General features: G+C 43.3%; 1 protein-coding gene across 3 annotated transcripts; it reads right to left on the minus strand.

Moving 5' to 3' along the window:
• Nucleotides 1-2,962: 2,962 nt before the first annotated feature.
• On the minus strand, nt 2,963-20,906 carry map1sa (microtubule-associated protein 1Sa). 3 transcript variants are annotated; one of them, XR_003410680.2, is made up of 8 exons: nt 20,368-20,906; nt 16,513-16,614; nt 10,619-10,701; nt 9,628-9,768; nt 6,221-9,491; nt 5,462-5,676; nt 5,027-5,280; nt 2,963-4,379 (listed from the first exon to the last, which is right to left on the minus strand). XR_003410680.2 is itself a non-coding variant. In XM_027010701.2 (7 exons), exons 1-7 carry the CDS (start codon nt 20,513-20,515, stop codon nt 5,125-5,127), a joined length of 4,116 nt encoding a protein of 1,371 aa, XP_026866502.2. In that variant the 5' UTR covers nt 20,516-20,906; the 3' UTR covers nt 2,963-5,124. The 3 variants fall into 3 exon arrangements, 1 of the variants encoding a protein (XP_026866502.2); XR_003410681.2 differs by having other exon boundaries at nt 2,963-3,592; nt 4,228-5,280; XM_027010701.2 differs by having other exon boundaries at nt 2,963-5,280.
• Between the last annotated feature and the right edge of the window lie 1,583 nt (nt 20,907-22,489).

The following is a 22,489-nucleotide window of genomic DNA, read 5'->3' on the forward strand; positions in this document are numbered from 1 at the left end:
GAAATGAAACGTCAGCTTTGCCAAGAAACGAAATCGAAACTTTAGTCTAGTCTGTCGTTTAGCCCCTGACCTTCAAAACGTCCATGTTTTTCTTTCAACTGGGCAATTTTTTCGACTTATTGGCCACTGTCTCACTATAGCTGCAAAACGGGGACAGTGGACAAGCATTTTACCGTTTTTAAAGGGCAGATTTCCACAATATTGTTGTGAAACCGACACGTCCTCCTACGTGTTGCTTATCTGAAGGTGTGGGAAACTCTGGGATTTTTATTTTATTTTAATTAATTAATTGATTGATTTTTTGCTAACCGGTTGGTTTATTTCCACACACTTAGAAGATTTCAGGTCTTTTCCGTTTTCATACTATTTTAAAATATCATTTTAGGCTAGTAGGCTTGCATGGCGATGGCTAAACGAGGCTTTCTGAAATTTTCAACCTCTATTAGGCCTGTTGACAGGTTAAAAAAAAAAAATAGGTTCGTTAGTGGAAGTTTTATTCATAGCCTACTGATGAAGAGGATGGTATGCAGTGAAAGTGCGCAGCATTTAAAGGTGCCATAGGATGGGGAACTGGTGTCCTTGCCATAGTTGATCCGTTGGGGTGGAGGTGGTGCCCCGCCGTATAACAGCCAGTCAGAGCAGAGTAAACCAGAACAACATCGTTAAAAAAAGAAAACCATTCGTTTCATTCTTGGGCCAAATCACAGGGTTGTAATCGAGCGTGCTTAACCACATCTTGGAATTTTCTTCTCCACGACCAAAGTCTCATACCTGTTATTTAGACGTCAGGGGACAATCGAAAGATAATAAATTAGGACTCGAAGTATTTTTAGATGCGGTGCACCACGCACCTAATGAGGCATCTTTTGTGATGAAAACATGTCTGTAACTACTTTAAAATGATACGTACACCTATATAATAACAAATTGGCTTTCTTTTAAAATTAATTGACTAAAATCAATGACTAAATAAAAAAAAGCTGTCATTAGACATGTAGATATTGACGTCGCTGTCCATGCTTCTCCCCCACTTGTTAGATCACACACACACACACACACACACACACACACACACACACACACACACACACACACACACACACACACACACACACACACACACACACATATATATATATATATATATATATATAAATAATGTTTGATATTTTCCCATCTGGCTTTAAAACTCTTTATAACAAAAGTGACAAATAACTTGACAAATGCATTCTTAAAAGTGACGAACAACTTGACTGGTAAATATCTAACTACTTTCAGACCTTGGAGTCGCTTTTGATAGTGTATAGTACAACATCATTTTAGAATCTGCACGCTTCTCAGTATATATACGTCTTCCTTTGGTAATATAATTCAAAAGAATGATGTATTTTTCCATTGCTGTAGTGATGACACCTAGCTCTCTCTAATGATCTCTGCTTATTACAGTGTCTGTGCTTTGAAGATATAAACATATGGAATGAATAGTAATTTCCTTCAATTAAATGAAATTATTTATCAAAAAAAAAAAAAAATCTGGAAGTATTGGCACAATCTGTTAAACCGCAGGTTAAGAATGCAGTTTTCAACTTGATCTCAGAATTGATAAACAATTTAAGCCTGTTATCAGAGCTTTAGTATAAAGTATTTTTGTTCTTTTTAAGATTTGAAAATAGCCATCGATGCTTTTCTCATACTGCTTAGATTATTGCAATTCATTGTTTTAGTTATTAGTTGGTGTTCCTTATCTTGTTTGTTGTTAGTACAGCTGCTATACTGCTCACTGGCTCCAAGGAAAAGGGATCACATCATTCCGGTGCTAGCCTCCCTCCACTGGCTTCCTGTTCATTACAAGATCAAAGTCAGGGTTGTTTATTTGTTTTTAAAGATCTCAATAAGAAGCCCTTCCTATATTGCTGACGTGTTCCGCCCTTACCCTGCCCCAGGTGTCTGAAGTCTTCAGATCAGATACGTTAGAATGTTCCATGTTCTCAGTTCGCAGCATGCTTTCAAGTCAAGACTTAAAACGAACTTTAATACATTAGATTAAAAAATATATTTTTAGGTATATAAAAGGATCAGTATGTCTGTTTCCTTTGTGTTAGTGTGTAGCTTCAGATAGACTGTTGACGTTTCATAGCATTTTGGCCAACAATGTTTTAAATGTGCTCTATATATATAAAATACACTTACTCACTTAATTACACCCGGATCTGACCAGCAGAGGGCAATGAATACATTAGTCTATGCAGCAAGTCACACATCCGTGTTTCTGCAATGGACAGGGTAGCCTAGAAGTTACCCTTACAATAGATATGAATTGATGTGCCTGAACTTTCACATACACCACAATTTGTTAGCGACCACAATGAGTTCTTAATAAATTTTGGTAGCTAAACACCAATAATAAAAGGTGGCTTGTCTTGCTTTAACAACAACAAATTAATAACCTGCACAGCTACTTTTCTTTTTTTAAACATTTTTGTCACACTTCTGAAACACAGACCTATCCGACAGGCAGTCGGCTGGTGCAGTTTATCTGCGCATCATGAAGAAACAATATTTTCAACTGCTCAAACGTCGTGAAGCTGGCTGGCGAATGGTAGTAAACAGTAACTTCAAAGCCGCAGATTTTCAATGGGATAAAGAACAAAGCTGAAAATCTCAAACACATTATTGTCCGCCCTGTTCCTCTGGCATTGCGCTTTGGGTCATTGCTCTGGCCCAACACAGGAGACCTTTTCGCCCCTTTCCTGTAAATGCCCCTTTTGTGCAGTGTTACTCCATGAACTGCATCTTTTATTTTATACAACAAACTACAATGAACTCTCAGAACCGTGATGTTTCTACAATTTGTGCTTTTGCGATAATTAACTCTGCTTGACATTTAAACAAACTTAAATTGAGACTTGTTTATTCGATTTATTAACCCAATCTCTAATTAAAATAGGGACAGTACATCTCAGATTGTAAACACAAACTTTACTTCAGGAGTTTTATATTCAGTTTAAAACAAAAATATTTAAAAGGGTATATTTCCAATTCTGTACTTGTGTATAAAGGGTAAATTATAAGATACAAAGATATCCAATTAAAATGGGTCACATTAAGTATGGACTGTCAGCTTTACTGCAAAAATCTTTTCATCCACATGAGCCATTTAGAAATTATAGCACATTTGCTATGTGCTATACACACAGTAATGCTACACATAAAATGTTAAAAACGGGTACAATGAAGAAAAAATTCGCAAGAATAATTCAAGTAAAATAAAATCCAAGAAAAAGTGAGAGCAGTGCTTTGTCCTTCAAAGAAAAAACAAACCAAATAAATAAACCAAACCCCAAACAAACAAAAACAGACTTTGGCCTTTGCAAATCACAAAAGTCTTTATATTTGGCAGGTTAGTGTTTACAGTTTGTACACTCTTTTAATGTGGCTCTCAGGATAATTCACATTACAGAAGACTTGTTCAAATTGCCCGTCCCTTCAGGGAAGCGTCACAGCTGCAGCTCCTTCCTCAGTCCTCCATGTTCTACACTGACCAGACAAAGCCGTGGTGTTCATTCAAAACAGCCTTTCTCCATTTACTCAGCTGTGTCCGAACGGAGAAGAAAAACAAGGCATTGAAGCAAATTTCATGCTGTGAAAAACATTTCATCCGGTGAATATTTTGTATTTCTCTGATGGAGTTAGACCACAAGATTCTTTAATTGAGAGCAACATCTGGATGTAAAGTGTAAGATTGTCTTGTAACTGTCAATTACCCATTTACTGTATTACTGATGTTTTTGGATTATTTTTTAAAAGTATCAAGATGATCATAATAGGTTTTCTAGATTAAGTTTAGTCCTGGACCACATTATCTTCAATTAGTGTGCACCAAAAAAATCTATGATTTTCGATTATTATTCACAATTAAAGCCATAGTATGATTTTTAATCACTGTTTTAATCTGTTGTAAATGCATTCATGAAAAATTCCTTTAGATGCTTTCAGAACTCAAAGAAACATTTACTATTTTACTGCCATCTTAAACCAAACTATGAAGTTTTCAGAAGAGTGATAATCCTTTTAAAACGTAAACAAAGTCATCACAGTTCCTTCAGGACTATTGGCTTTCATCAGGAACCCGGTTTATGAATTTAAAAAAGAGCAGCATTATTCTATGACCATGAAGGTTAAATTAAGTGGTTGGAAATCACATTGGTTTACAGTCACAGATCGTACCGTTAACGAGCAATCAGTCTGGGACTAGACTTAATCCATACAAGAAATCGGTCCAGGTCTAGACTTAATCCAGGTCTGGACGGGGAAGAAAGCAGCCCGTAGGAAACAGCTTGATACCAACTACTGGTCCTTGTGTGTGGTGCATGAGTACCCTGCATAACAAGAGTGAAACACAAGCACTGAAAACAACCATTCAAATCACTTGTAATGTACACAGTGACAAACTGTTTTCACAGAGAAATCAATCGCTAGGGTTAAAGAAAGGAAAGAAACATGCCGTGCTCCAGTAAAAAGAGAATCTAAACAAACAAAACTTCACTTGCAGACAAAATTTAGGCTGTCAAAGACAATTTCCATTATAAAGTCTTCATGTATTCTATGTTTTACCCCTTGTGTACAAAATGCAAAATGTGCAACAGTGCAAAACGATGCAAGCTGCAGTACTGCATGAAATAAGTAACCTGGACGCGGACATCCACTGACCCACCTTGCCATGCTTCTTTCTACGCAAAGTATTTCTAGCTTTTCCATAAGAACGAATGCTTACAATGTTTCAGTACAAGAAAATGATATGAACGACATGTAACTTTGTTTAACTCACAGGACCCACTATATTTACTATGCAACTCCTGTAGATCTTTATTAAATGTAACTTACAGTTTACACTCATGTCAACACCTAATTCCCATAGAACACACCTACTCTTTATCAGCATATACTATACAGAGCACAGCTGAGCTAGAATTTAAATGCTGATTAATGGTGATCAAGCTAAAAATGTTCAGAAAAGAGAAAAGACCTGAACCGTTACAGCTGTAGAAGCAGGCGCAAGTGCTCGTGTGAGTAATGGGGAACTGAATTGTCATTTCCTTTTCAATTTGTACATTTTGTTTCCCTTCATAATTCAACTTTGCAGGCAGGGAATGTCTCTTCTTGCATGGCCACAGTACTGTTGCTGCCCAGCACAGTAACTGCCAACTCTCTTTGTCTTTCATGTGTCTCTTGGTACCAGTCATGCATCGTCAGAGAATCAAAAGTGGGAATCAGGGTGACCTACAGAAGAGGTGAAATTACAACATGAAGGAACAGATCATCTTAATTTAAAAGTATAAGAAGGAATTTGTTACACAGCACATTAGAGCGCAGAGGCATCGATAAATGCACACTAAAAAGTAATTTAAAAATTGTATGCACAAGTACTCTCTTACTATTTGGGAGTTGGGACACAACTCACCTGTACATCTGGCCAGACTGCTTTGCCATCTAAAAGGGAATCAAGGATGGGTCTCATGACTGACTCCTTGTGCGGCTCTTCGCCACTTATTACGTAGGAAGAGGAACGCACACGGCGGAAGAACTCCACGTCAACAGTGGACGCTGCACACCCAGAAGGCAGGTAGGCCAGGTCCAGATAAACTGGCTGAGCATTCGGTTTGTTACCTGCTGGACCTTTACAGAGATGGTATAGTACAAAGCAATCAGATGTTAAGTGCGTGAATTTAGCATTTAATCTTCTTAGAGTAAAACACTTTTTCTAGGACACGTTTTTGCTGCTTATATCTTACTAAGTATACTTGACGATGATCTAATCAGTGTTACAAATCGTGCTAACGTCTGTCAGACTTGGCCACTAAAGGAATCCACCCCCTCCCTTTGACGCCCTCCATCCAAACATTTCTTCAAGGCATCTCCCTCCAGAGACACACACTCTTAGCCTTAGCCCTCTTTCTATGTGCACATCGACAGAGTTTCCTGATTGGGTGGTACAGCCATGCTGAAATTTTTAGTTGCTTATGCAGAGGCCAGAACAGTGTCACAGACATTTTCTCTTTCAGAACACCTGTTTTAGTGAAAGCTATCAGGATGTAGCCAAGGTGTTGTAAAAAAAAATTACTCATCATCTTTAACCTTAGATGCTTGACATACATGACAGCGGATCTGCAGATGCTTAACAGTTTAGCATTCTAAAGTGAGTTGATCAAAGTGCACTAACCTGATGACAGTCTCACACTTCCTGTTGGCTTAGTGCTACTGATGGTACTTCGTGTAGCAGGCTTTGTGTCCAGACTAGATGTCGCCCGAATTGTACTGCTGGTAGTTGCATGGGTACCTATCTTTGTTTTGCTAATCTGTGCAGCACTATTTGCACTTGACACCAGCTTCAGTGTGCCAACACTTGCTGTTTTTTTGGGTTTTGAAGTCACATTCTTTAGAGATTTTCCTTGGGTGTCAGTTTCAGGGTCAACCATGCAAGCGCCAGGCTGGGGCGGCAAAGGGGGCAGGTCCTTGACTGGTGCTGGGGGAGGATCTGGAGAGGAATGCGTTGAGTTCCTGCTTGATGAGCAACTAGTAGGGTGACCATGTGGATAATGGGGTGGGAAAAGTTCAGTCGAGTCCTCTGAATCCAAGTCCTCACTAATGGAAGGACACTCTCCAGAAGCAGGTGGCACATCAGAGTCTGAAGTGGGAGGGATGGAGTCACTTATGGAGGCCAGTGTCATGTCTTGGCATTCCAGGGAGTGGCAATCATTGTTAGTACTGCACTGGGAGGACAGATGGACAGGCTCTTGTGACAGGTCACTCTTGGCTGAGAGGTTATGATTAGGGCTGGTTGATGCAGGGGACAACCTCTGTTGGCTGTCAGGGGACTTGTGATGTTTAAATTCACAGGGGGAGACCAAGCACAAATCAACATCATGAGGTGGGGTATTGGGGTAAAGACCCTGCGGACCAGAGACAGGATTCTCAACCCTGTTGCAAGATTGGTGGCTATTATGAGATGTCATTAAAGGTAATGACATATCAGTTTTGGAGTCAATTTCTAACAAATGTCCATTGGTATATGCTTGGTCTTCTGTCTGACAGACAGACGGGAGTACTTGCTCAAAAGATACAGATAAAGAATCATCAACTTCAGTGGAGTGTGGCGAGCCTACCTCAGCTGGCAGGGACGTGACTGTAGATGAGGCATCAGGCACCATGTCCTTAAAAGAACCCAAAGATAGAAAACTGGACTGTTTGTCTTGTGAACATGTGGAGCTGTTTCCTAAATGACTTTTTGAGCAACCCATCTCAGAACTTCTGCAGGATGCCTCATGAACATCTTCAGAACTTAAATGGGGCACCTTGTCCTTGCCAGAGCCCAGAGGATCGTCCTCAGGAGACTGATGCAATGGGGTGTGGGCTACACCGTTTGGTGGGGAGAGCATCTCCAGGGTTTTGTCATCACAGCTTAAACATCCATCTTCTGGCTCAATTTTCAAAAGGTTATCTTTAAGAGCTCCATCAAGCAATCTGTGTTCTGTTGGTGTGAGATCAAAATTGACACTCTTCTCACTTTTTGGAGTCTTTGCAAGCGGTGAAACAGTACCAAAAGCAGAGTTTGTACAAGGAAGTGTTTCCATACATCGAAATTTCTCTGGACTTTCTGATAAGTCTGTTCCAGTGTTAGATCCATTCGGCACTTGATCATCTTTGGCAGCTTCCTCCATGCTTCCATCCTGCACGCGATTATGGTTTTCCAGCTTCACCTTATCAGAGTCTGCATTTATATTCTCTGGTGTGGACATCTTTGAACTATTCACATCTCCTAATTTCACATTTTCTTCCTCCTTGACCCCTGGCTTTGACTTCATGCCTTTTGGTAAACTGTCTTTTTTAGGGGCTGTTGAGCCCTTCTTTAAAGAGTCGTTCTTTCCAGACTTTCTCATGTTAGCAGGTGCTGAAACAGCTCCAGCAGCTTTCTTTACATCTTTTATATGAGGTTTAGTGGCTGTTTTTTTCTCCTCTTGTTTGACCTCCTTCTTAGTTTCCTTCTTTATTTCAGGTTTAACATCTTTCTTAGGTTTAGTACCCATGTCTTTCCTTAAACTCTCCTTCTTTTTGTCAACATTTTCATCTTTCTTAGCAACACTTGTTGAGGTTCTTTCCTCTTTCATTTTAGTTTCTTTCTTCTCCTCTTTTATGGGCTCTTTTTTAACCATTTGCTTTTCAGGTTTAGAAGTTTTTGGTTTCACATCATCTATTGGCTTTAGTCTATCTTCCATTTCTTTGCCCTCTTTTAGGCTAGTTTCATTAAAGGATCTGGGCTTAACCTTAGTGTCTTGCTTTTTAGTATCGACTCTGCCTACCTTTTCTTTCTGGAATGAGGCACTTGGGGGTCTCAAGTCTTTTGGTACAGATTTAAGGCTTTCCCGACTCCCTGTACGCTTTGGTGGTTTGTCAGATTTAGCTGACTCAAGGTCCTTTAAACTTACTATTGGGTGTTTGAGGAAGTCAAGATGTTTCAACCTCTCCATTCCCTCAAAGATCTTGGCCTGTGGAGTGCATCCAGGGAACAGAACACGAATAATTTTTTCCTGGGGGTTAGCAGGATGCCATACCAACAGAGCACATATGGAAACAAGGCAAGGTAGAGGGATCTCTGATCCTTTAACATTAGAGGCACTGCTGGGCCATGTTTGCATCATAATGTCTAGTTCTTTACTACCTTTGACTGGATTTAGAACATAAAGCTCAAGGCGACCAACACCCATCTTCTGAAAGAGGATCAATGGTTCAATGCTTGGGCTACTGGATCGACTGAGGGATTCTGGTATGATAGATAATATTTCTAAGTTCTGTAGTGTTAGCGCAACCTGATCACAACCACGCAAGACCTTGGGATCACTTTGGAGTGTCTTAAGTCTTTCTGGAGCATTGAGGAACACAACCCCAATTTCTGGGGATATTAGGTTCCTCTGCCAGTCTTCGTTGCTCTGAGAACCTGATGTCTCCTCTTCCTGCTCTGCTGTTTTCCTACAGAGCAGGCTGTTTATTCCAGGCAAGTTGTCTGCTCCAATGTGTGTGAGCAATATAGAGTCAATTCTGTCCAAATGTCTCACCAGTTTCCAAAAGCAGGAACGTGGATCAGACCCACCATTGACCAGGACATTAAAACCATTCACAGCAAAGAAGGCAGAATCACCTCTCCCCCCAGGGAACACGTAGCAGCAGGGACGGGACAGCTTTAGGAAGCCGACAGTGCTGGGAGGTTCAAGAAGTTCAAAAGGTGACCGAGGTTCAAGGGATTCTGAGAGATACTCTGTGAACTCTTGCAAGCCTTCCATCTCTGGTAGCACTGATGGGGGATTGGTCTTGATTTCGATGAAGTCTTGCAGGTTGTTTTTGTCCAGCTGAGAATTCTTCCACATTCCAGACATGGGGCAACAGAGGGAGAGGCTGGCTTTTCTGGTAGGATCTGTGGAGCTTAGCAGCTCACCAATCTGTACCCCCCCCCAAAAAAACCAAACAAAAAGCACCCAAAATCATTCAGTCACTATTTCTGACCATTTTATATTGAGATTAAATAAGTCTGCGCATTTGGAAATGTAGAGGAGCAAGTTCTTCCTGCTTACACACCTCTTCATCAGCAAATATCTGGATGAAGTCGTTTAGTGAGAAGCATCTGCTCTGCAGCACTAGTTCACCAGATTCCTCCACACACTGCCCGGCCAGGATCAGCAGTTTGTGTCGAGATGCATCAGAAATAAGTCGACGGACCTATGACACAAAGGATAAAAAGATGAATTGGCAATTAAAGACTAGTTATTTCTATTAAGTAAATCTTAAGTAAACCTAAAAATGGGAAAACTGTAGAATGTGCAAGTGGATTTTTATTGATCTGCTGTACTGGACTGTGAACATCTAGAACAGTGGAAGATTTTTTATATGGTGTGGCAGAGAGTTTTAGCAGGGTAGTATGTTTGAGTGGTGTTGGTGATTATTTGTTTATGCTAATTACATCAAAGCTTTTGTTCCTTTAGTCATTTTGTATATTTGTTTTTGTATTTTTGCTATAAATATTAGGTTCCACTGCTTTTACTGAAATAAAATATATTATATTAAATGCATTTACAGCACTAAAAACATTACACCCAGTTAGGGGCACTAGATGAATACTGTGTAGTAGAGGGATTACTGCCATATAGTAAGGTTAAATGAATATCTTCATTAATAGACACCAGCTATTAACTTATTTACACAACTGACCTTTAGAGTAAAGAGTTAATCATGATGACGCAGAGGCAGCACACGTGAAACTGAAATCAGTACACACACCAACATACACCCTTCGCCTTACTGGCAGCTGCCATTCAGAACACATTCACTCAGCTGGTCAGACGACTTCCAATCACACATTAAGATAAATTTAAATGCAACTAGAAACAAACCAAAGTTGCACATCAAATAGAGCGCCAATGTTGCTACCATCTGCCAGCTAACAAGTTAGTCTGTTACGTTAATTGTTTCAGGAACATTACTTAAGAAATGTCTGGACACATTACCCTATTTACAAGGTCTTGTAAAGATTAGAAAAGATCATCACAAAGCAAACCTGGTGAATCCTCACCTCTGAACAAACCAAACCATGGGATGGGTTTACCACGACCTGGGTCTCCAAAACATCACCACTGTGCTGCAGTGTTTTCTGGCCTAGACAGAGGGAGCAGCAGAGAAACAGAACGCATAGAATGGAAGCCATCTATTGGCTTCAGAAACTGTTCCTTGCACACACAATAATAATAATAATAATAATAATAATAAATTTCAGTGGACTGCACATACATAAATCTCATTGTATTTATATTGCAATTCTATTCTGTGTAATACTCAAACAAACAATACATTTGTGAACACTTCAGGACTGCGTTCGACAACATGGAACTCTATACAAAGCCCTCTGCTCTGCAAATACAGCGTCACATGCCTGTTTTGTCACTTCTGCTGGCTGGTCCATTAAGTTCAAATTAACGAAGTGTGCTGGTGTGACGGACTCTAAGTGAGATGTAATTATAATACAAGAGGAGTGCACAAACTATCGGTGCCGAGAGTAATCTCAATGAAATATTGTTATTTAAAAACATGTTATACAGTGGCAAACTGGGGAAAATGAGAATACTAACCATGTGCTGATTCACTGCCTGGGCACGACGTGTGAGGTCTGCAAGCCCTGCTCTAGGTTTGTCTGATAACTGATAACAATCTGAAAACCGCCTCCATGCCTCGTCACATTCAACAAGTTCATCTTCTTATGAGAGCTATTCCCCCCCCCCCCCCCCCCCCCAGTCAAAGAAAACAGAATTTGAGAAGCATTGAGACAGATATGCAGGAGACAAGCACGCTGTAGGACATTCGCCTGCTGTGCATTTGGCAAGAGGGGTGAGGCTCACACGCGCGCGCATGCACGCGCGTGCACACGCATACACAGATAAGGAGGATGATTGGCGCTGCAGTAGCAACACGCCCAGAGGCTTGGAGCCTCTTACTGGATTACTGGCATTGACGACGCAGCTGCTGCATGCTGTGGAAACAGCTCGAGAGTCACTAGATCGTTGAGAGAGCCAATCAGAAGGCACAGCCTATGCCAGTCCTACTCGTTTAGCAGAGCTAGTTTATACTTTCATATTTACACATCTTCACAGTCATTCGTTTACAGGAAAACGTCATCCGAGTCCAGTCTCTTTGTAATCTAATGACCATAAAAGAGTAGGACACATTCTGACAATATGGCACATATTGGCAGGACATTACCAACAAGGTTGTTTATTTATTAGCCTTAAGGGCAGCCTACGCTACCATCATCTTTCTAGTCGCGCCATTATTAAAAAGAAAAAGGTCAGAGGAAAAAATGTTCTCCACATGTTTCGGGAGAGAGGACGGGTCTGTAATCCTAACCCAGAACCGTATACCCTGACCTTCTTCCTTCCTGTGTGCAAGCAGTGGTGTTACCACACGTGTGCGAGGCTCAAGCATTGTGTACGCAGCAGTCTAGCAGACAGATCAGACATAGCTCATTTCAGCTATGGCTGGTGTGAGAGTTCTCGTAGTGCAACACTGCCAAGCTCACAACACGTCCTAAAAACAGGTGGTATTCACTTTGCCTCATTCCATAACGGCCAAACTGCAAGTGAAAATCTGTTTTAACAGAAACTCTTAAGGAATTACAGAAATATGTAACATTCTTACACTCTTAGCATGGTGTGCAATTTAAATATTCTGTGTCAAAGTGTTAATCAATGCAGTTAATAAACAGTGGAAAAACAAATGTGATTTTAAAAAAGGCGAGCACAATTTCAATCATAATTACAATCATAAAAGATAAAATGATATTTAAATGCACAAAGTGTCACTTTAGTGAAATTTGGCAAATCCTGTTTTCTAGAGAAGGCCAGTAAGGGTTCCAGCTCTGGAACCCAAGACCATCAATGAATAATACATAGAACTCCAAAGAGTTTCTTTATAGTTTTTATTTGTCAATATGTTTGGAAACCAAACCAAACCCTTCCAACTCTGCATGGTAGTATTTGCAATGCTATATTTGAGACATGCATCTTTGCGTATAAGGAGAACTGAAGTTCCCATCAGGTTCTGTGTACTCGCCAGCATTCCCTAGGGAGTTTGTTTCTCACCACAGTCACCCTGAGCTTGCGCTTTAGGTCTCTAGGATTCTGTAAACCAGGTCATATTAAAGGGAATATACCATGAATTTTGTGCGAAGAAAAGCACCACACAGAGCCCCCCCGCAGTAGGCTGACCTATCCCAGCAGCCTCCTGACATGAAGTCCCACCCCCTGTGCCCCTGATCTCTGTAATCTCTGGAAGGGGAGGACAGGACATGACCTGTAATCAGTGCTGCAGACTGCCGGGACCCTGAGCAGCTGCTCTCATTATCCGAACAGTGCAGGAAGCTTTCTCAACAGCACCCAGCCTCCAAAGGATAACAGGACACTCAACACACACACACACACACACACACACACACACACACACACAATCACTGTCTGAGAGAAGCCCCAAATGAGCAGAAATACACACAGCACTCAAAATATCCCTCAACAGTAAGAGTGAATTAACTGTAGAGGAATGACAGGAACTAAGTCATTGAGCACATTATGGGGACTGGATAAGGAACCAGTGTGTCGGGGTGTGTGTGACATGTTCGAGCATGCAGGATGCTACCATCACCAACACGAAGTGTACACCTGCAGAGAGTGCCTCGGCCCACACGGCCAGCAGAGCTGTCAGCGAGTCTGACAGAAAATGAGTGAGAAAAAGTGAGTCTGAGAGTATTGACACTCAGCTGTGTGTGTGTGTGTGTGTGTGTGTGTGTGTGTGTGTGTGTGTGTGAGAGAGAGAGAGAAAATGAATGTAAAATAGAGAAATGGGAGAGGAGAGAGGGAGGAAGTGAGAGATAGAGATGAGAGAGCAAGAGAGAAGAGCTTGTGTGTGTGTGTGCGTGTGTGTGTGTGTGTGTGGTGGGGGATACTTCTGATGCTAAGTGTTGCTTAACAGCTGCTCATCCATTAGTCAGCCCCCTGCCTGGAAGTGTCTGGGACATTCCACATTCACTCTAGAATGCGTGCGTGCACACACACACACACAAACACACACACACAGGCACCCTTTACCCCCCACCTTGGGTTCATCCTGCAGCAGGGTGCCTGTGGGGGTGGCTGGAGCCAAAACCCACAGTCTTGTGCTGCCCTTTTAAATGTGTTCATTGGGCTGTACAAATGCAAAGTCTGACTGGATCAGCGTCTCTGCTCGGGTTTGAGTACCACGGGCCCAGTGGCAGTGCGAGCATCGGGGAAACAGCCGTAAACACAGAGGTGCAGATGCATCTGGCCAACTTCAGAATGACACAACGAGGCCAGCCAAACCGCTCCCGTAAGCAAACCTACTCAGATACACACAGCATCTGCCAAATGCACACTCTCTCTGCCTGGTGCTTCCACCATTACTCTAGCACAGAAGCCACATGCTCTAGTAATGGAGACAGATCACACGGCACGCTATAACAAAGTGAAGTCGCCTCATAGTTAAGAGGATAGAACAAAGTACATGAAGAGTGAGAATGATGGAGTATGAGTGTGTGTGTGTTTGTGTATGTGTATGGAAGACTGACACACATGACATGACAGCACCGTAATAAGTGCTCAGCACAGCAGCAGTGTAGTGCTTAATTCCATCAAGAGCCTTGAGACTAAAAGCTCAGTTCGGGTTATCTGGGTTAGCAATGTAAATAAAGGCTCTGTGAAGCTGACCACTCCCTGGCCAGCACTCTACAGTCTCCTGACGTTTGAGCTGAATAAGAGCCCAGTGTGCTTAGTGCCACAGGCAAATCACAGTGGTATGAGCTAACAGACTTTGCCCACAGCCACCGGGCAAATAAAACATTTTAATACCTTAAAAAACAGCACGTACAGAGAGACACGCAAAAAAAAAAAAAAAAAAAAAAAAAAAAAAAATTTAAAAAGAGCTCATGACTGCTATGAAAGGCTGAGCTGTTCGCTGAGGTTGCTTAGCGGGCCGCTCCGGGGTCGCTCTGCCATAAGGAACGCAGCAGAGCAGTGGGAAGCTCAGCTCAGAGGGGCGAGAGCGCTCCACGGACCAGGCTGCACCCAGGGACGGGCGCATCTAGATCACGACCAATTTGGTATGAAGAGACAAGAAGCGCCTTAGCCACCATTCCCTAAATCAACAGCAAGGCACCTCCTCCAGCTACTCCATTACTCATCGATCCACCTCGGGGGTGTTCTGGTGGCCAGTCTCTGATCGCTGTTGACGGGATATTTTTAGGTGCTGATTCACCAGCAGTGACAACGCCGCGTGGTATACAATCCCGCTGACAGCACTGGGCCTGACGCATCCAATGTCGTGTTGAGCACGATCCTCCACCCAAACGATAAGGCGGAGGTGCGGAGGAACGGGCCGGAGGGCGGCTCATGTCACGCAGGCTAACGGATGCCAACAGTGCATTCAGAGTCTGTAACATAAAATGCACCTAGAAGATAGTGGCCAATCAGAGTGGCTACAAGTGGGAAATACAAGTCTATCACAGTGCTGTAATCATGTATTGCTCTTGATTATTACTGGTAAAAGCCGGTATCTGAAAATCCTAGTCTGCATCATACCACACAACCATATCTGTAAAACATGCACTCAGTTTCCATCAGTCTCCTCCATTAAGAGCTATGTGGTGATGGACAGGTCAATTTTGCAGCACGATGACAGGGGAGTGGCAAGTCCTGCTACTGCCCGCACGTTGCAGGTGCCTGGCACCTCCACGGCCAGGCCCTCGCTCGGCTGATTCTACCCGGCCAGCCTGGCATCCTTAGATAAGTAAACATGTCTTTTTACCCAACATGCCTATCCTGCAACTGAAGAACCACATTCACCTGAATTTCAAGGAACGATCACAATGTACGACGACAAACTTGACGACCCGTCTAGATTTAGTCTGTCGAAGTTCACACAGGAAATGCCGAAGACACAACAATGGGGTGCATATGACCTCAAGAGCGTGTGCTGAACTAAATAGCCATGCTGAGGTGGTGCAGTGAAGGTAAAGATTGCAGCACTACACTTGCTACTGCCTACTTTGCTGAGAGTCCATGAGCAGCACACCATCTCCCAGAATGCAAAGAGCCAGCAGGTCATCCTCTTTCCACACACGGACAAAGAACTGCCTAAATCGAGTCACTGACTAAGCATTCTTCCAGGTAAAAGGGAGGACATGCCTAACAAAGAGCTAAAAAAGACTCGAGTACCTGTGAAATATCAGACCTATAGGAACTTCAGGGCTCACTCACATTCAGCACTCAGTAAAACGGCTGCTTCACCAACCCTTTTCTTTAGTTCCTGCTCTTCTTTTCGTTACTTTACTTTGAAGTAATAACCAATAAACGGATACATAATCGCAGAAAGAAAAGCCGCAATAGGGCCCAGCGAAGAGCCGCGTGTCGTCCAGGGAGGCCTTCTGGCAACACAGGCTGAGTTTGGAGCAGGCAACGGCAGCTGTTCCATCAGCTGTTCGCACGTCTCCAATCTCATCCCACTCCTCCGATCAGCATGGGCCAGTTCGGCTCCTCATACAGACTGGGGCTAAACCCTGCTAACCCCCTCCAACCCCCTATGCCGTGTTCTGGAACATGACACGTCATTGAGCGCCACTTCGGCAGCTCCGGCGCTCGACAACGCCAAACGGGCGTCGCCTTTGTTCTGTCCCGGCCCGAACGCAGGAGTGAGGTGGTGGGTCGGGTAGAAGGATGTTTATCTAACACAGTGCTAAGAGCTGCGGGGGGGTGGACACACAAAGACCAACACCTTGCAACCCTGGCCTGGGAAGTCCTACCACTGAGCATGAATGTTTACAGTTGTGTCCAAGCTACAGGATCAATCTGAATAACCAATAAGCCCACAGTTGGCAAAATATGTAGTACTGATTCCATGATGGATTCCTACCTGTGAGCTCCTCCGAGAAGAAGGCGGAGTGTCTGGAGACAAATAGTTTGAGCTGCTCGTCCAGATTGCAGGACGACAGGTCCACGTCCCAGGAGCGGATGCCTGCGCGAAAAAGAACAGTGAGGGCCCAGCTGGCATGAAGGGGTCGATTATTCATATCCAGCGTTCACTTTCACCCAAAAAACGCACGCCAAGCACAGGACCCTGGTACGTACCAAGGAGAGCACCAACAGAACTCTGAAAAGAACTACGCCGGTTAACGAACAGCGCGGAAATGAATGAAAAGGATGGAAATGTTAGAAATAATACCACTTTCCATTCACACAGCTCTCGTCGAAAGGAAAATCTGAAAAAAGAGAAAACCTACAGCAAATTAGCTTTGGGGCATTCTCAATTTAAACTCGCACCTTTTAATATTGCGAAACTCAGCAGTCTGAATGGAGACAGCGGAGAATGAGAAAAGGTGACTCATTTTGAGTTCAGGGTATAGTTTTCTCTTGGTAGCCTCCTGGTCTGCACGAAGTAATTACTCCTTCCGGCATAGCAAACGGCACAGACAAGAACATACTGATGAACTTTTCTTACTGGCTGTAAATGCAAATATTCCTCATGCGTCTTTGCACAATAAGTGGCCTTATCGCACAAAGATTGCCATTTTAAATTCATGTGGCCATGCTAATTTGAGCATGCGGAGACGCTGAAAGGCACTGTGGACTTGTGTGACAGCGAACGCTGCAGATGTTCCACCCACATGACAGTACAAAACGGCATTTTTATTCCGACCCCGTCCAAGGAAAGTGCACTAGTCCAGATTGAAACCCTTTTTCCATGTGGCTCATGGAAAATCTGGGGACGATAGTTCGCAAATGTGTGAATGGTAAGGCAACAAGGAAGTACAGTCTACAGGGGACAAAGACAGACATGATATCATCTGTGCCGTTCACATCCACTGGCTTCTCCAGACGTGTACAAAAGACAGCACTGGCCATGGAAAAGCGATGCAAGGTCAACGCAAAGTATTCCGCAAGGATGTGTTACTGTGGTGCTCCAAGACGGTGACATGGGAGCTATTTATTCACTTCCTGGCGGGATCACTTACTGAATCAACCCGAAGGTAAAAGGCAAAGCGATGAGGGCCTCCTGTCCTCTGCATCACTTGGGTAACGCAAGCCCGTGCTGATTCATTCTGCAGCCATGGCCCACGGTGCTTGCGCGCAAGTAGTCAGGCTGGCTCAGAGCAGCGGCTGGACAAACCGGTAATTCAAAGCTATTTACTGTTCAGAAGGAACGTTTCTCAAAAGCCAAAATTACAAAGTGTCTCACAGGGCCATTCTGCAGAATAAGGCTCAGATCCCTCCCTCTCTCTCCCTCCTGCATCCATGGGCATAGCCACACGCTCAGGTCTACATCCACCACAAACGCTTGCAGCATATAATTATAATTAAAGCACCCTAAACCCAGTGTAATTAAGCACTCTGGAAAGCTAGAGACCCAGGCATAAAAGTGCCTGTGAGGAAGTGGTAGAACAGTCCTAAATGCTCCCTAGGTACATCTGACACTGATCAGGAACGTTTTAAACATTCCCATCAAATTACAACTGTACTTTGTACTTAAAATCCCCTATATCTATTCTTGTAATTTCTCACACTGGCTAGGATGCCAGCAGAAATTATGCTGACTGGTAAGCAGTTCACAAACTATAAAGAAAGCGACTCTGTATATATTTACAGCTGGTAGTCCAGCGATTTGAGTCGACTGAAATAACAGTGTGTTGTGTGTTCATTGGACAGGAACCTGCAATGTCGAACCAATGGCCGCCACCTTGTTTACCTATGCGCTTGTGCTGTGTTTTACCAGGAAAATCCCACAATTCCATTCATGTTTACATGACGTTTCTTAAACATATTTGAATGTGCAGTACATAAGTGTTAATATTGCAGATGATTTGGATAAACCTGTGGGATGTTACGACTAAAGAAATGAACCCTAGGAGCAATTAAAGACCAACAGCAACCACTGCTGGAACTAAAGAGAAGAGTTTCTAGCTGGTTACGATGGAGAAGCTACAGCGCTTCAGCTTTGAGGGGGACCATATTCATGGTTTCTTGCACAACGAAAACAGTGGCGAGCGCGCCCCACTGGGCTCCCTCGCTCTGTGGCCATTGCCAAGACCCCCCTGTTGCACCTGTGCTCATCAAAGCCAGAACCTACTCTTGCACCTAGTCAAAAACACAACAGATATCTTGAAAGACTAACCTACCTCACAAACAGCAGGTAATTCTCTTCGAGGCAAAAAAAAACCAAAACAAAACCCACGGCTGTCTTCAGACACCACCAAATATGAGACCGCGGCTCCTGCCGGTGCACACAGCTGCATGTGAGGTGCCTGGACTCATTGCTTCCCTGCTGAAGTCAGGCTGGAGCAGATCGACATGCAGCCAGCAGTAAACGCAGCTCTCCTGTCTGACCAGGAAGAAAAGGAAATGGTAGCCAGTTGTGAAAAGAGGATGTGTGTCTTTAATATAGGTCACATGACCCCGGAGTGCAGTCACAGTCAGTGGAAACCGGAGGGGAGCACATGTCGCCCGGGATGGAGGAAGGAACGGGGGCGATGCAGACAGAGGACCCCGAATAGCTCCGAGCCGTCTGAAAACAAGGGCAAGCCCGGATACGATGTCAGCTGGACTGCAGCTGGCTCTGACGCTCTCTACCTCTCAGCCTGCTTCCCCTTTACACACAGCCTCGAGTGGCTGGACTTTGAACTGATAAACACGCAGTAATGAGGAAGGTGACACGTCTACGTGCTGCGCCCTCACCGAACCTACAAACCTACGCAGTTACGGCTTTCCCTCATCCTAAATCACTGCCACACGGCACCGACTCCAAGGCTGAGGCTGTTTCCATCCTTATCCCTGTGCCGCCTCCTCCAGGAACAGCCTGCAGCGTACCAAAGAGCCCGGCCGCTCTGAGGAGTCATCAGGAGCACGGAGAGCGTTTTTGTCTTCGCTCTTAGATCGGCCAGGCTGATGTAAACGACCTGCATTATTTATACGCGGCACAGAGTGCTATGTTCTCCTGCACTCAGAGTTCTTTCTCTCGCTTTCTCCTCCCCAAAGCACTTCCTTCACAGACCCGTCCTGCTCATGTACCCATGAAGGCTGACAGGACCCAACCCCAACTCCCTGACCCTCACCAAACTAAGCGCTGTGGATTCGATTGATGCCTTGGGAGTTCGCCTAGAACACTTCACACTAGAAACTGTACAACCCAATATACAGACACGACAGCAAAAAAAAATGTATTAAAAAAATCTTCCCACTCTAGAAGCATAAATATTGCTTAAGTTATAAAATCCCTCTCCCTTTCTCCAGGAGCTGTCTTCGTCTACATGGAGAGTAACGGCTCATAAACGTCGCAGAAGGTAGTATAACAGGCTGGATTCCACCCTCCACTGGGAAAGCAGCACATCGCTGAAGGAAAATCCTTTCTAGAGCAGGACGTTTGCCATGAGCAAAGCTGTACATCATTTCAGTCTCTTCAAACGTAGGTGAAGGAAGACCTCAGTGAAGAAGCACGAACCTGTCCGTTACTCTGGTGCCTCCGTGAACCCTCGTCGTTTAACCCCCACCCCCCCACCACCACCTCCTCCCTCAGAGGACTGCAGGCTGGTCCTGCAGTCCAAAGAAATGGAAAGCCAGACCTGTGCCAACTAAACGTCAAGCGAAAAGTAGAAGAGAGAGCTGAACGGAACGTAAGACATTTTTTTTCGGACATGCCGCAGACCAGAGAACGATGGTATTGCACGGGCTGGCTCACGTTCAGGGATACAGTTTCAGGACGCAGAGGAAACTTTACCTCGTTCAATCTCCGACACCAGGTAATCCGCAAAGCCAGCGGCGCCGTGCTCCCCGACAACGACGAGGAAAGAGTATTTGTCGTCGCTGAAGCCGGGCCGTGGAGTTTTTTCCATAGTTTCCACTCTGTCGACACAGCCCGTCGCCATGTTGCAAAGTTTAGTCAAACGACGCGCGGCGGCTACGCCGCCTTCTTTTATTCGAGGGGAGGTAACATAATGATGGACGTGCCTTTTGTCCAATCCGCTGCCTAACAGACGGCACGGACACTTAATACCCGAGTTACAAAGTGGCCCAATATGTTGCGCGTTTGGGTTTGAGTGGGATACACAGACAGGCGAAACTACCCGACATCGTGATAGTAGACATGGAAAAGAAGGAAAAATACCAAAGTCTGAAAGAAGAAAAACGGAAGGTTTGTTCCACTGGTGACAGAGGCACTTTAATGCTGTGAAGATTAAACTGGAGGATCGATCTCAATCTAGACGAGTGCAAGGCTATGATCAGTGCAAATACTGCGCTGCACCCTGCAAACCCCAGGCCTCGAGGAGAATATGTGTATAAAATGACAAAAAACGAGGTTTTTTTTTGCAGTTCAGTACAGCATTTCCTTTTGTAAACCCATAATTAAACGTTGTGAACATATTTGTGGGGAGTAAGGATTTCCTTTCTGAAGCCCACATCCCCCCCCCCCCCCCCCAAACTGAGTCATCTGGCCATACACTTTTCTCCACTGCGTTATGTTCTGACAGCAAGGTATGGTATCCATTTAGAAACATGATGGCCAAAACCATTCAACCATAAGTCCAGCTTCATCACATTTGGTTATTTTAAATGGTTTCCAGATGGAAGGCCTAACAGTAAATATCAATCATGTGGTTTTAATTGAGTTCATGTCATGCTTGAAGGCCATCACTCTGTGTTGGCTACTCAACCTGATTCTATCTTTGCCACAAGCAGGTGCTTCTGTTTGCAAACACAATTCTTCTAAAGATGTTCATCCCTGATGTGATGCATTTGCTATTGCCATGACCCAGCATTTAGTGCTTTTTACAATTATCTTGCAAGATGCATACATTTACAACAAATTAAAATAATTATTATATTTAAAGCACTAACATCCAGCAGTAATATAGGAAGAGAGAGAGAAGTAAGAAGCAGAACAAAACAAAGACAGCAAAAACCCTACAGAATTATTATAAGCGCATATTTATATGCTTAGTCACATATTACTTAATGGTATGTGAAAAAATGGAGCGTCTGCATGAATTACAAAAAGCACTTGTCAGTGACACAACCCACTGGAAACACAAGCACAGTGTTATATCTGATTATGAAACTTAATCAGCTGATTCATATTGTACATTGCATTGTATTTTGGATTTCTTCCAGAGTATAAAATTGGATCTCGTCTCTTATCCAATTGGTCAGAAGGTGGGGGGGGGGGGGAGCTCTTCCAATTTAATAGGACTACATTTCTTACTAACAGGAATGCACAAGCTATAACATCAGATCACTCACTAGATAGACATGGGTGTTCTATGGTCACTCAAAATAAAGCAACAAGTGGAGCCGGCTGTTAGGGGATACCAATGAAAACAGAAAGATCTTTAAATATAGATATCCAAAATCTGCATATGGAAGGGCAAAGAGAAAATATATGAAATAGTCTGGCAGGTCCTTGCTTGCTTTGACTACATTTGGGATACATTTCAGGAACGCTCTTGTCAAATTTTGAAATTGATGGACCACATTGATGGATTTTGTATATGATGGACCACATTAAACTGTAACAAGCTATGCCTAGCACATATTAAAGAGGAGTGAATCCTAGAGAACATACCCTTCCATATATCTCTGAGAATGCCATACTAAAATCATTTTCCTAAGCACCTCTGATTATGGAAAGACTAGGAGCATTGATCAGAAAAATTATATGCTTTAAATGGGAAATTACTCCTGGATTAGTAGAGTTAATTTTAAAGACAATAGTTTGTGGTGGTTGGAATAAAAAATGACTTGAAAAGACTGCAAAAAATGTCTAACTTTTAAAGTGTCTAAAGATATCAAAAGATTTCAACTGAAAATTATCCTTATCTTGTCTAAATGACCTAAATCATCAC

The sequence above is a fragment of the Electrophorus electricus genome, chromosome 26 (genome assembly GCF_013358815.1).
Source record: "Electrophorus electricus isolate fEleEle1 chromosome 26, fEleEle1.pri, whole genome shotgun sequence".
Classification (NCBI taxonomy): Eukaryota; Metazoa; Chordata; class Actinopteri; order Gymnotiformes; family Gymnotidae; genus Electrophorus; species Electrophorus electricus.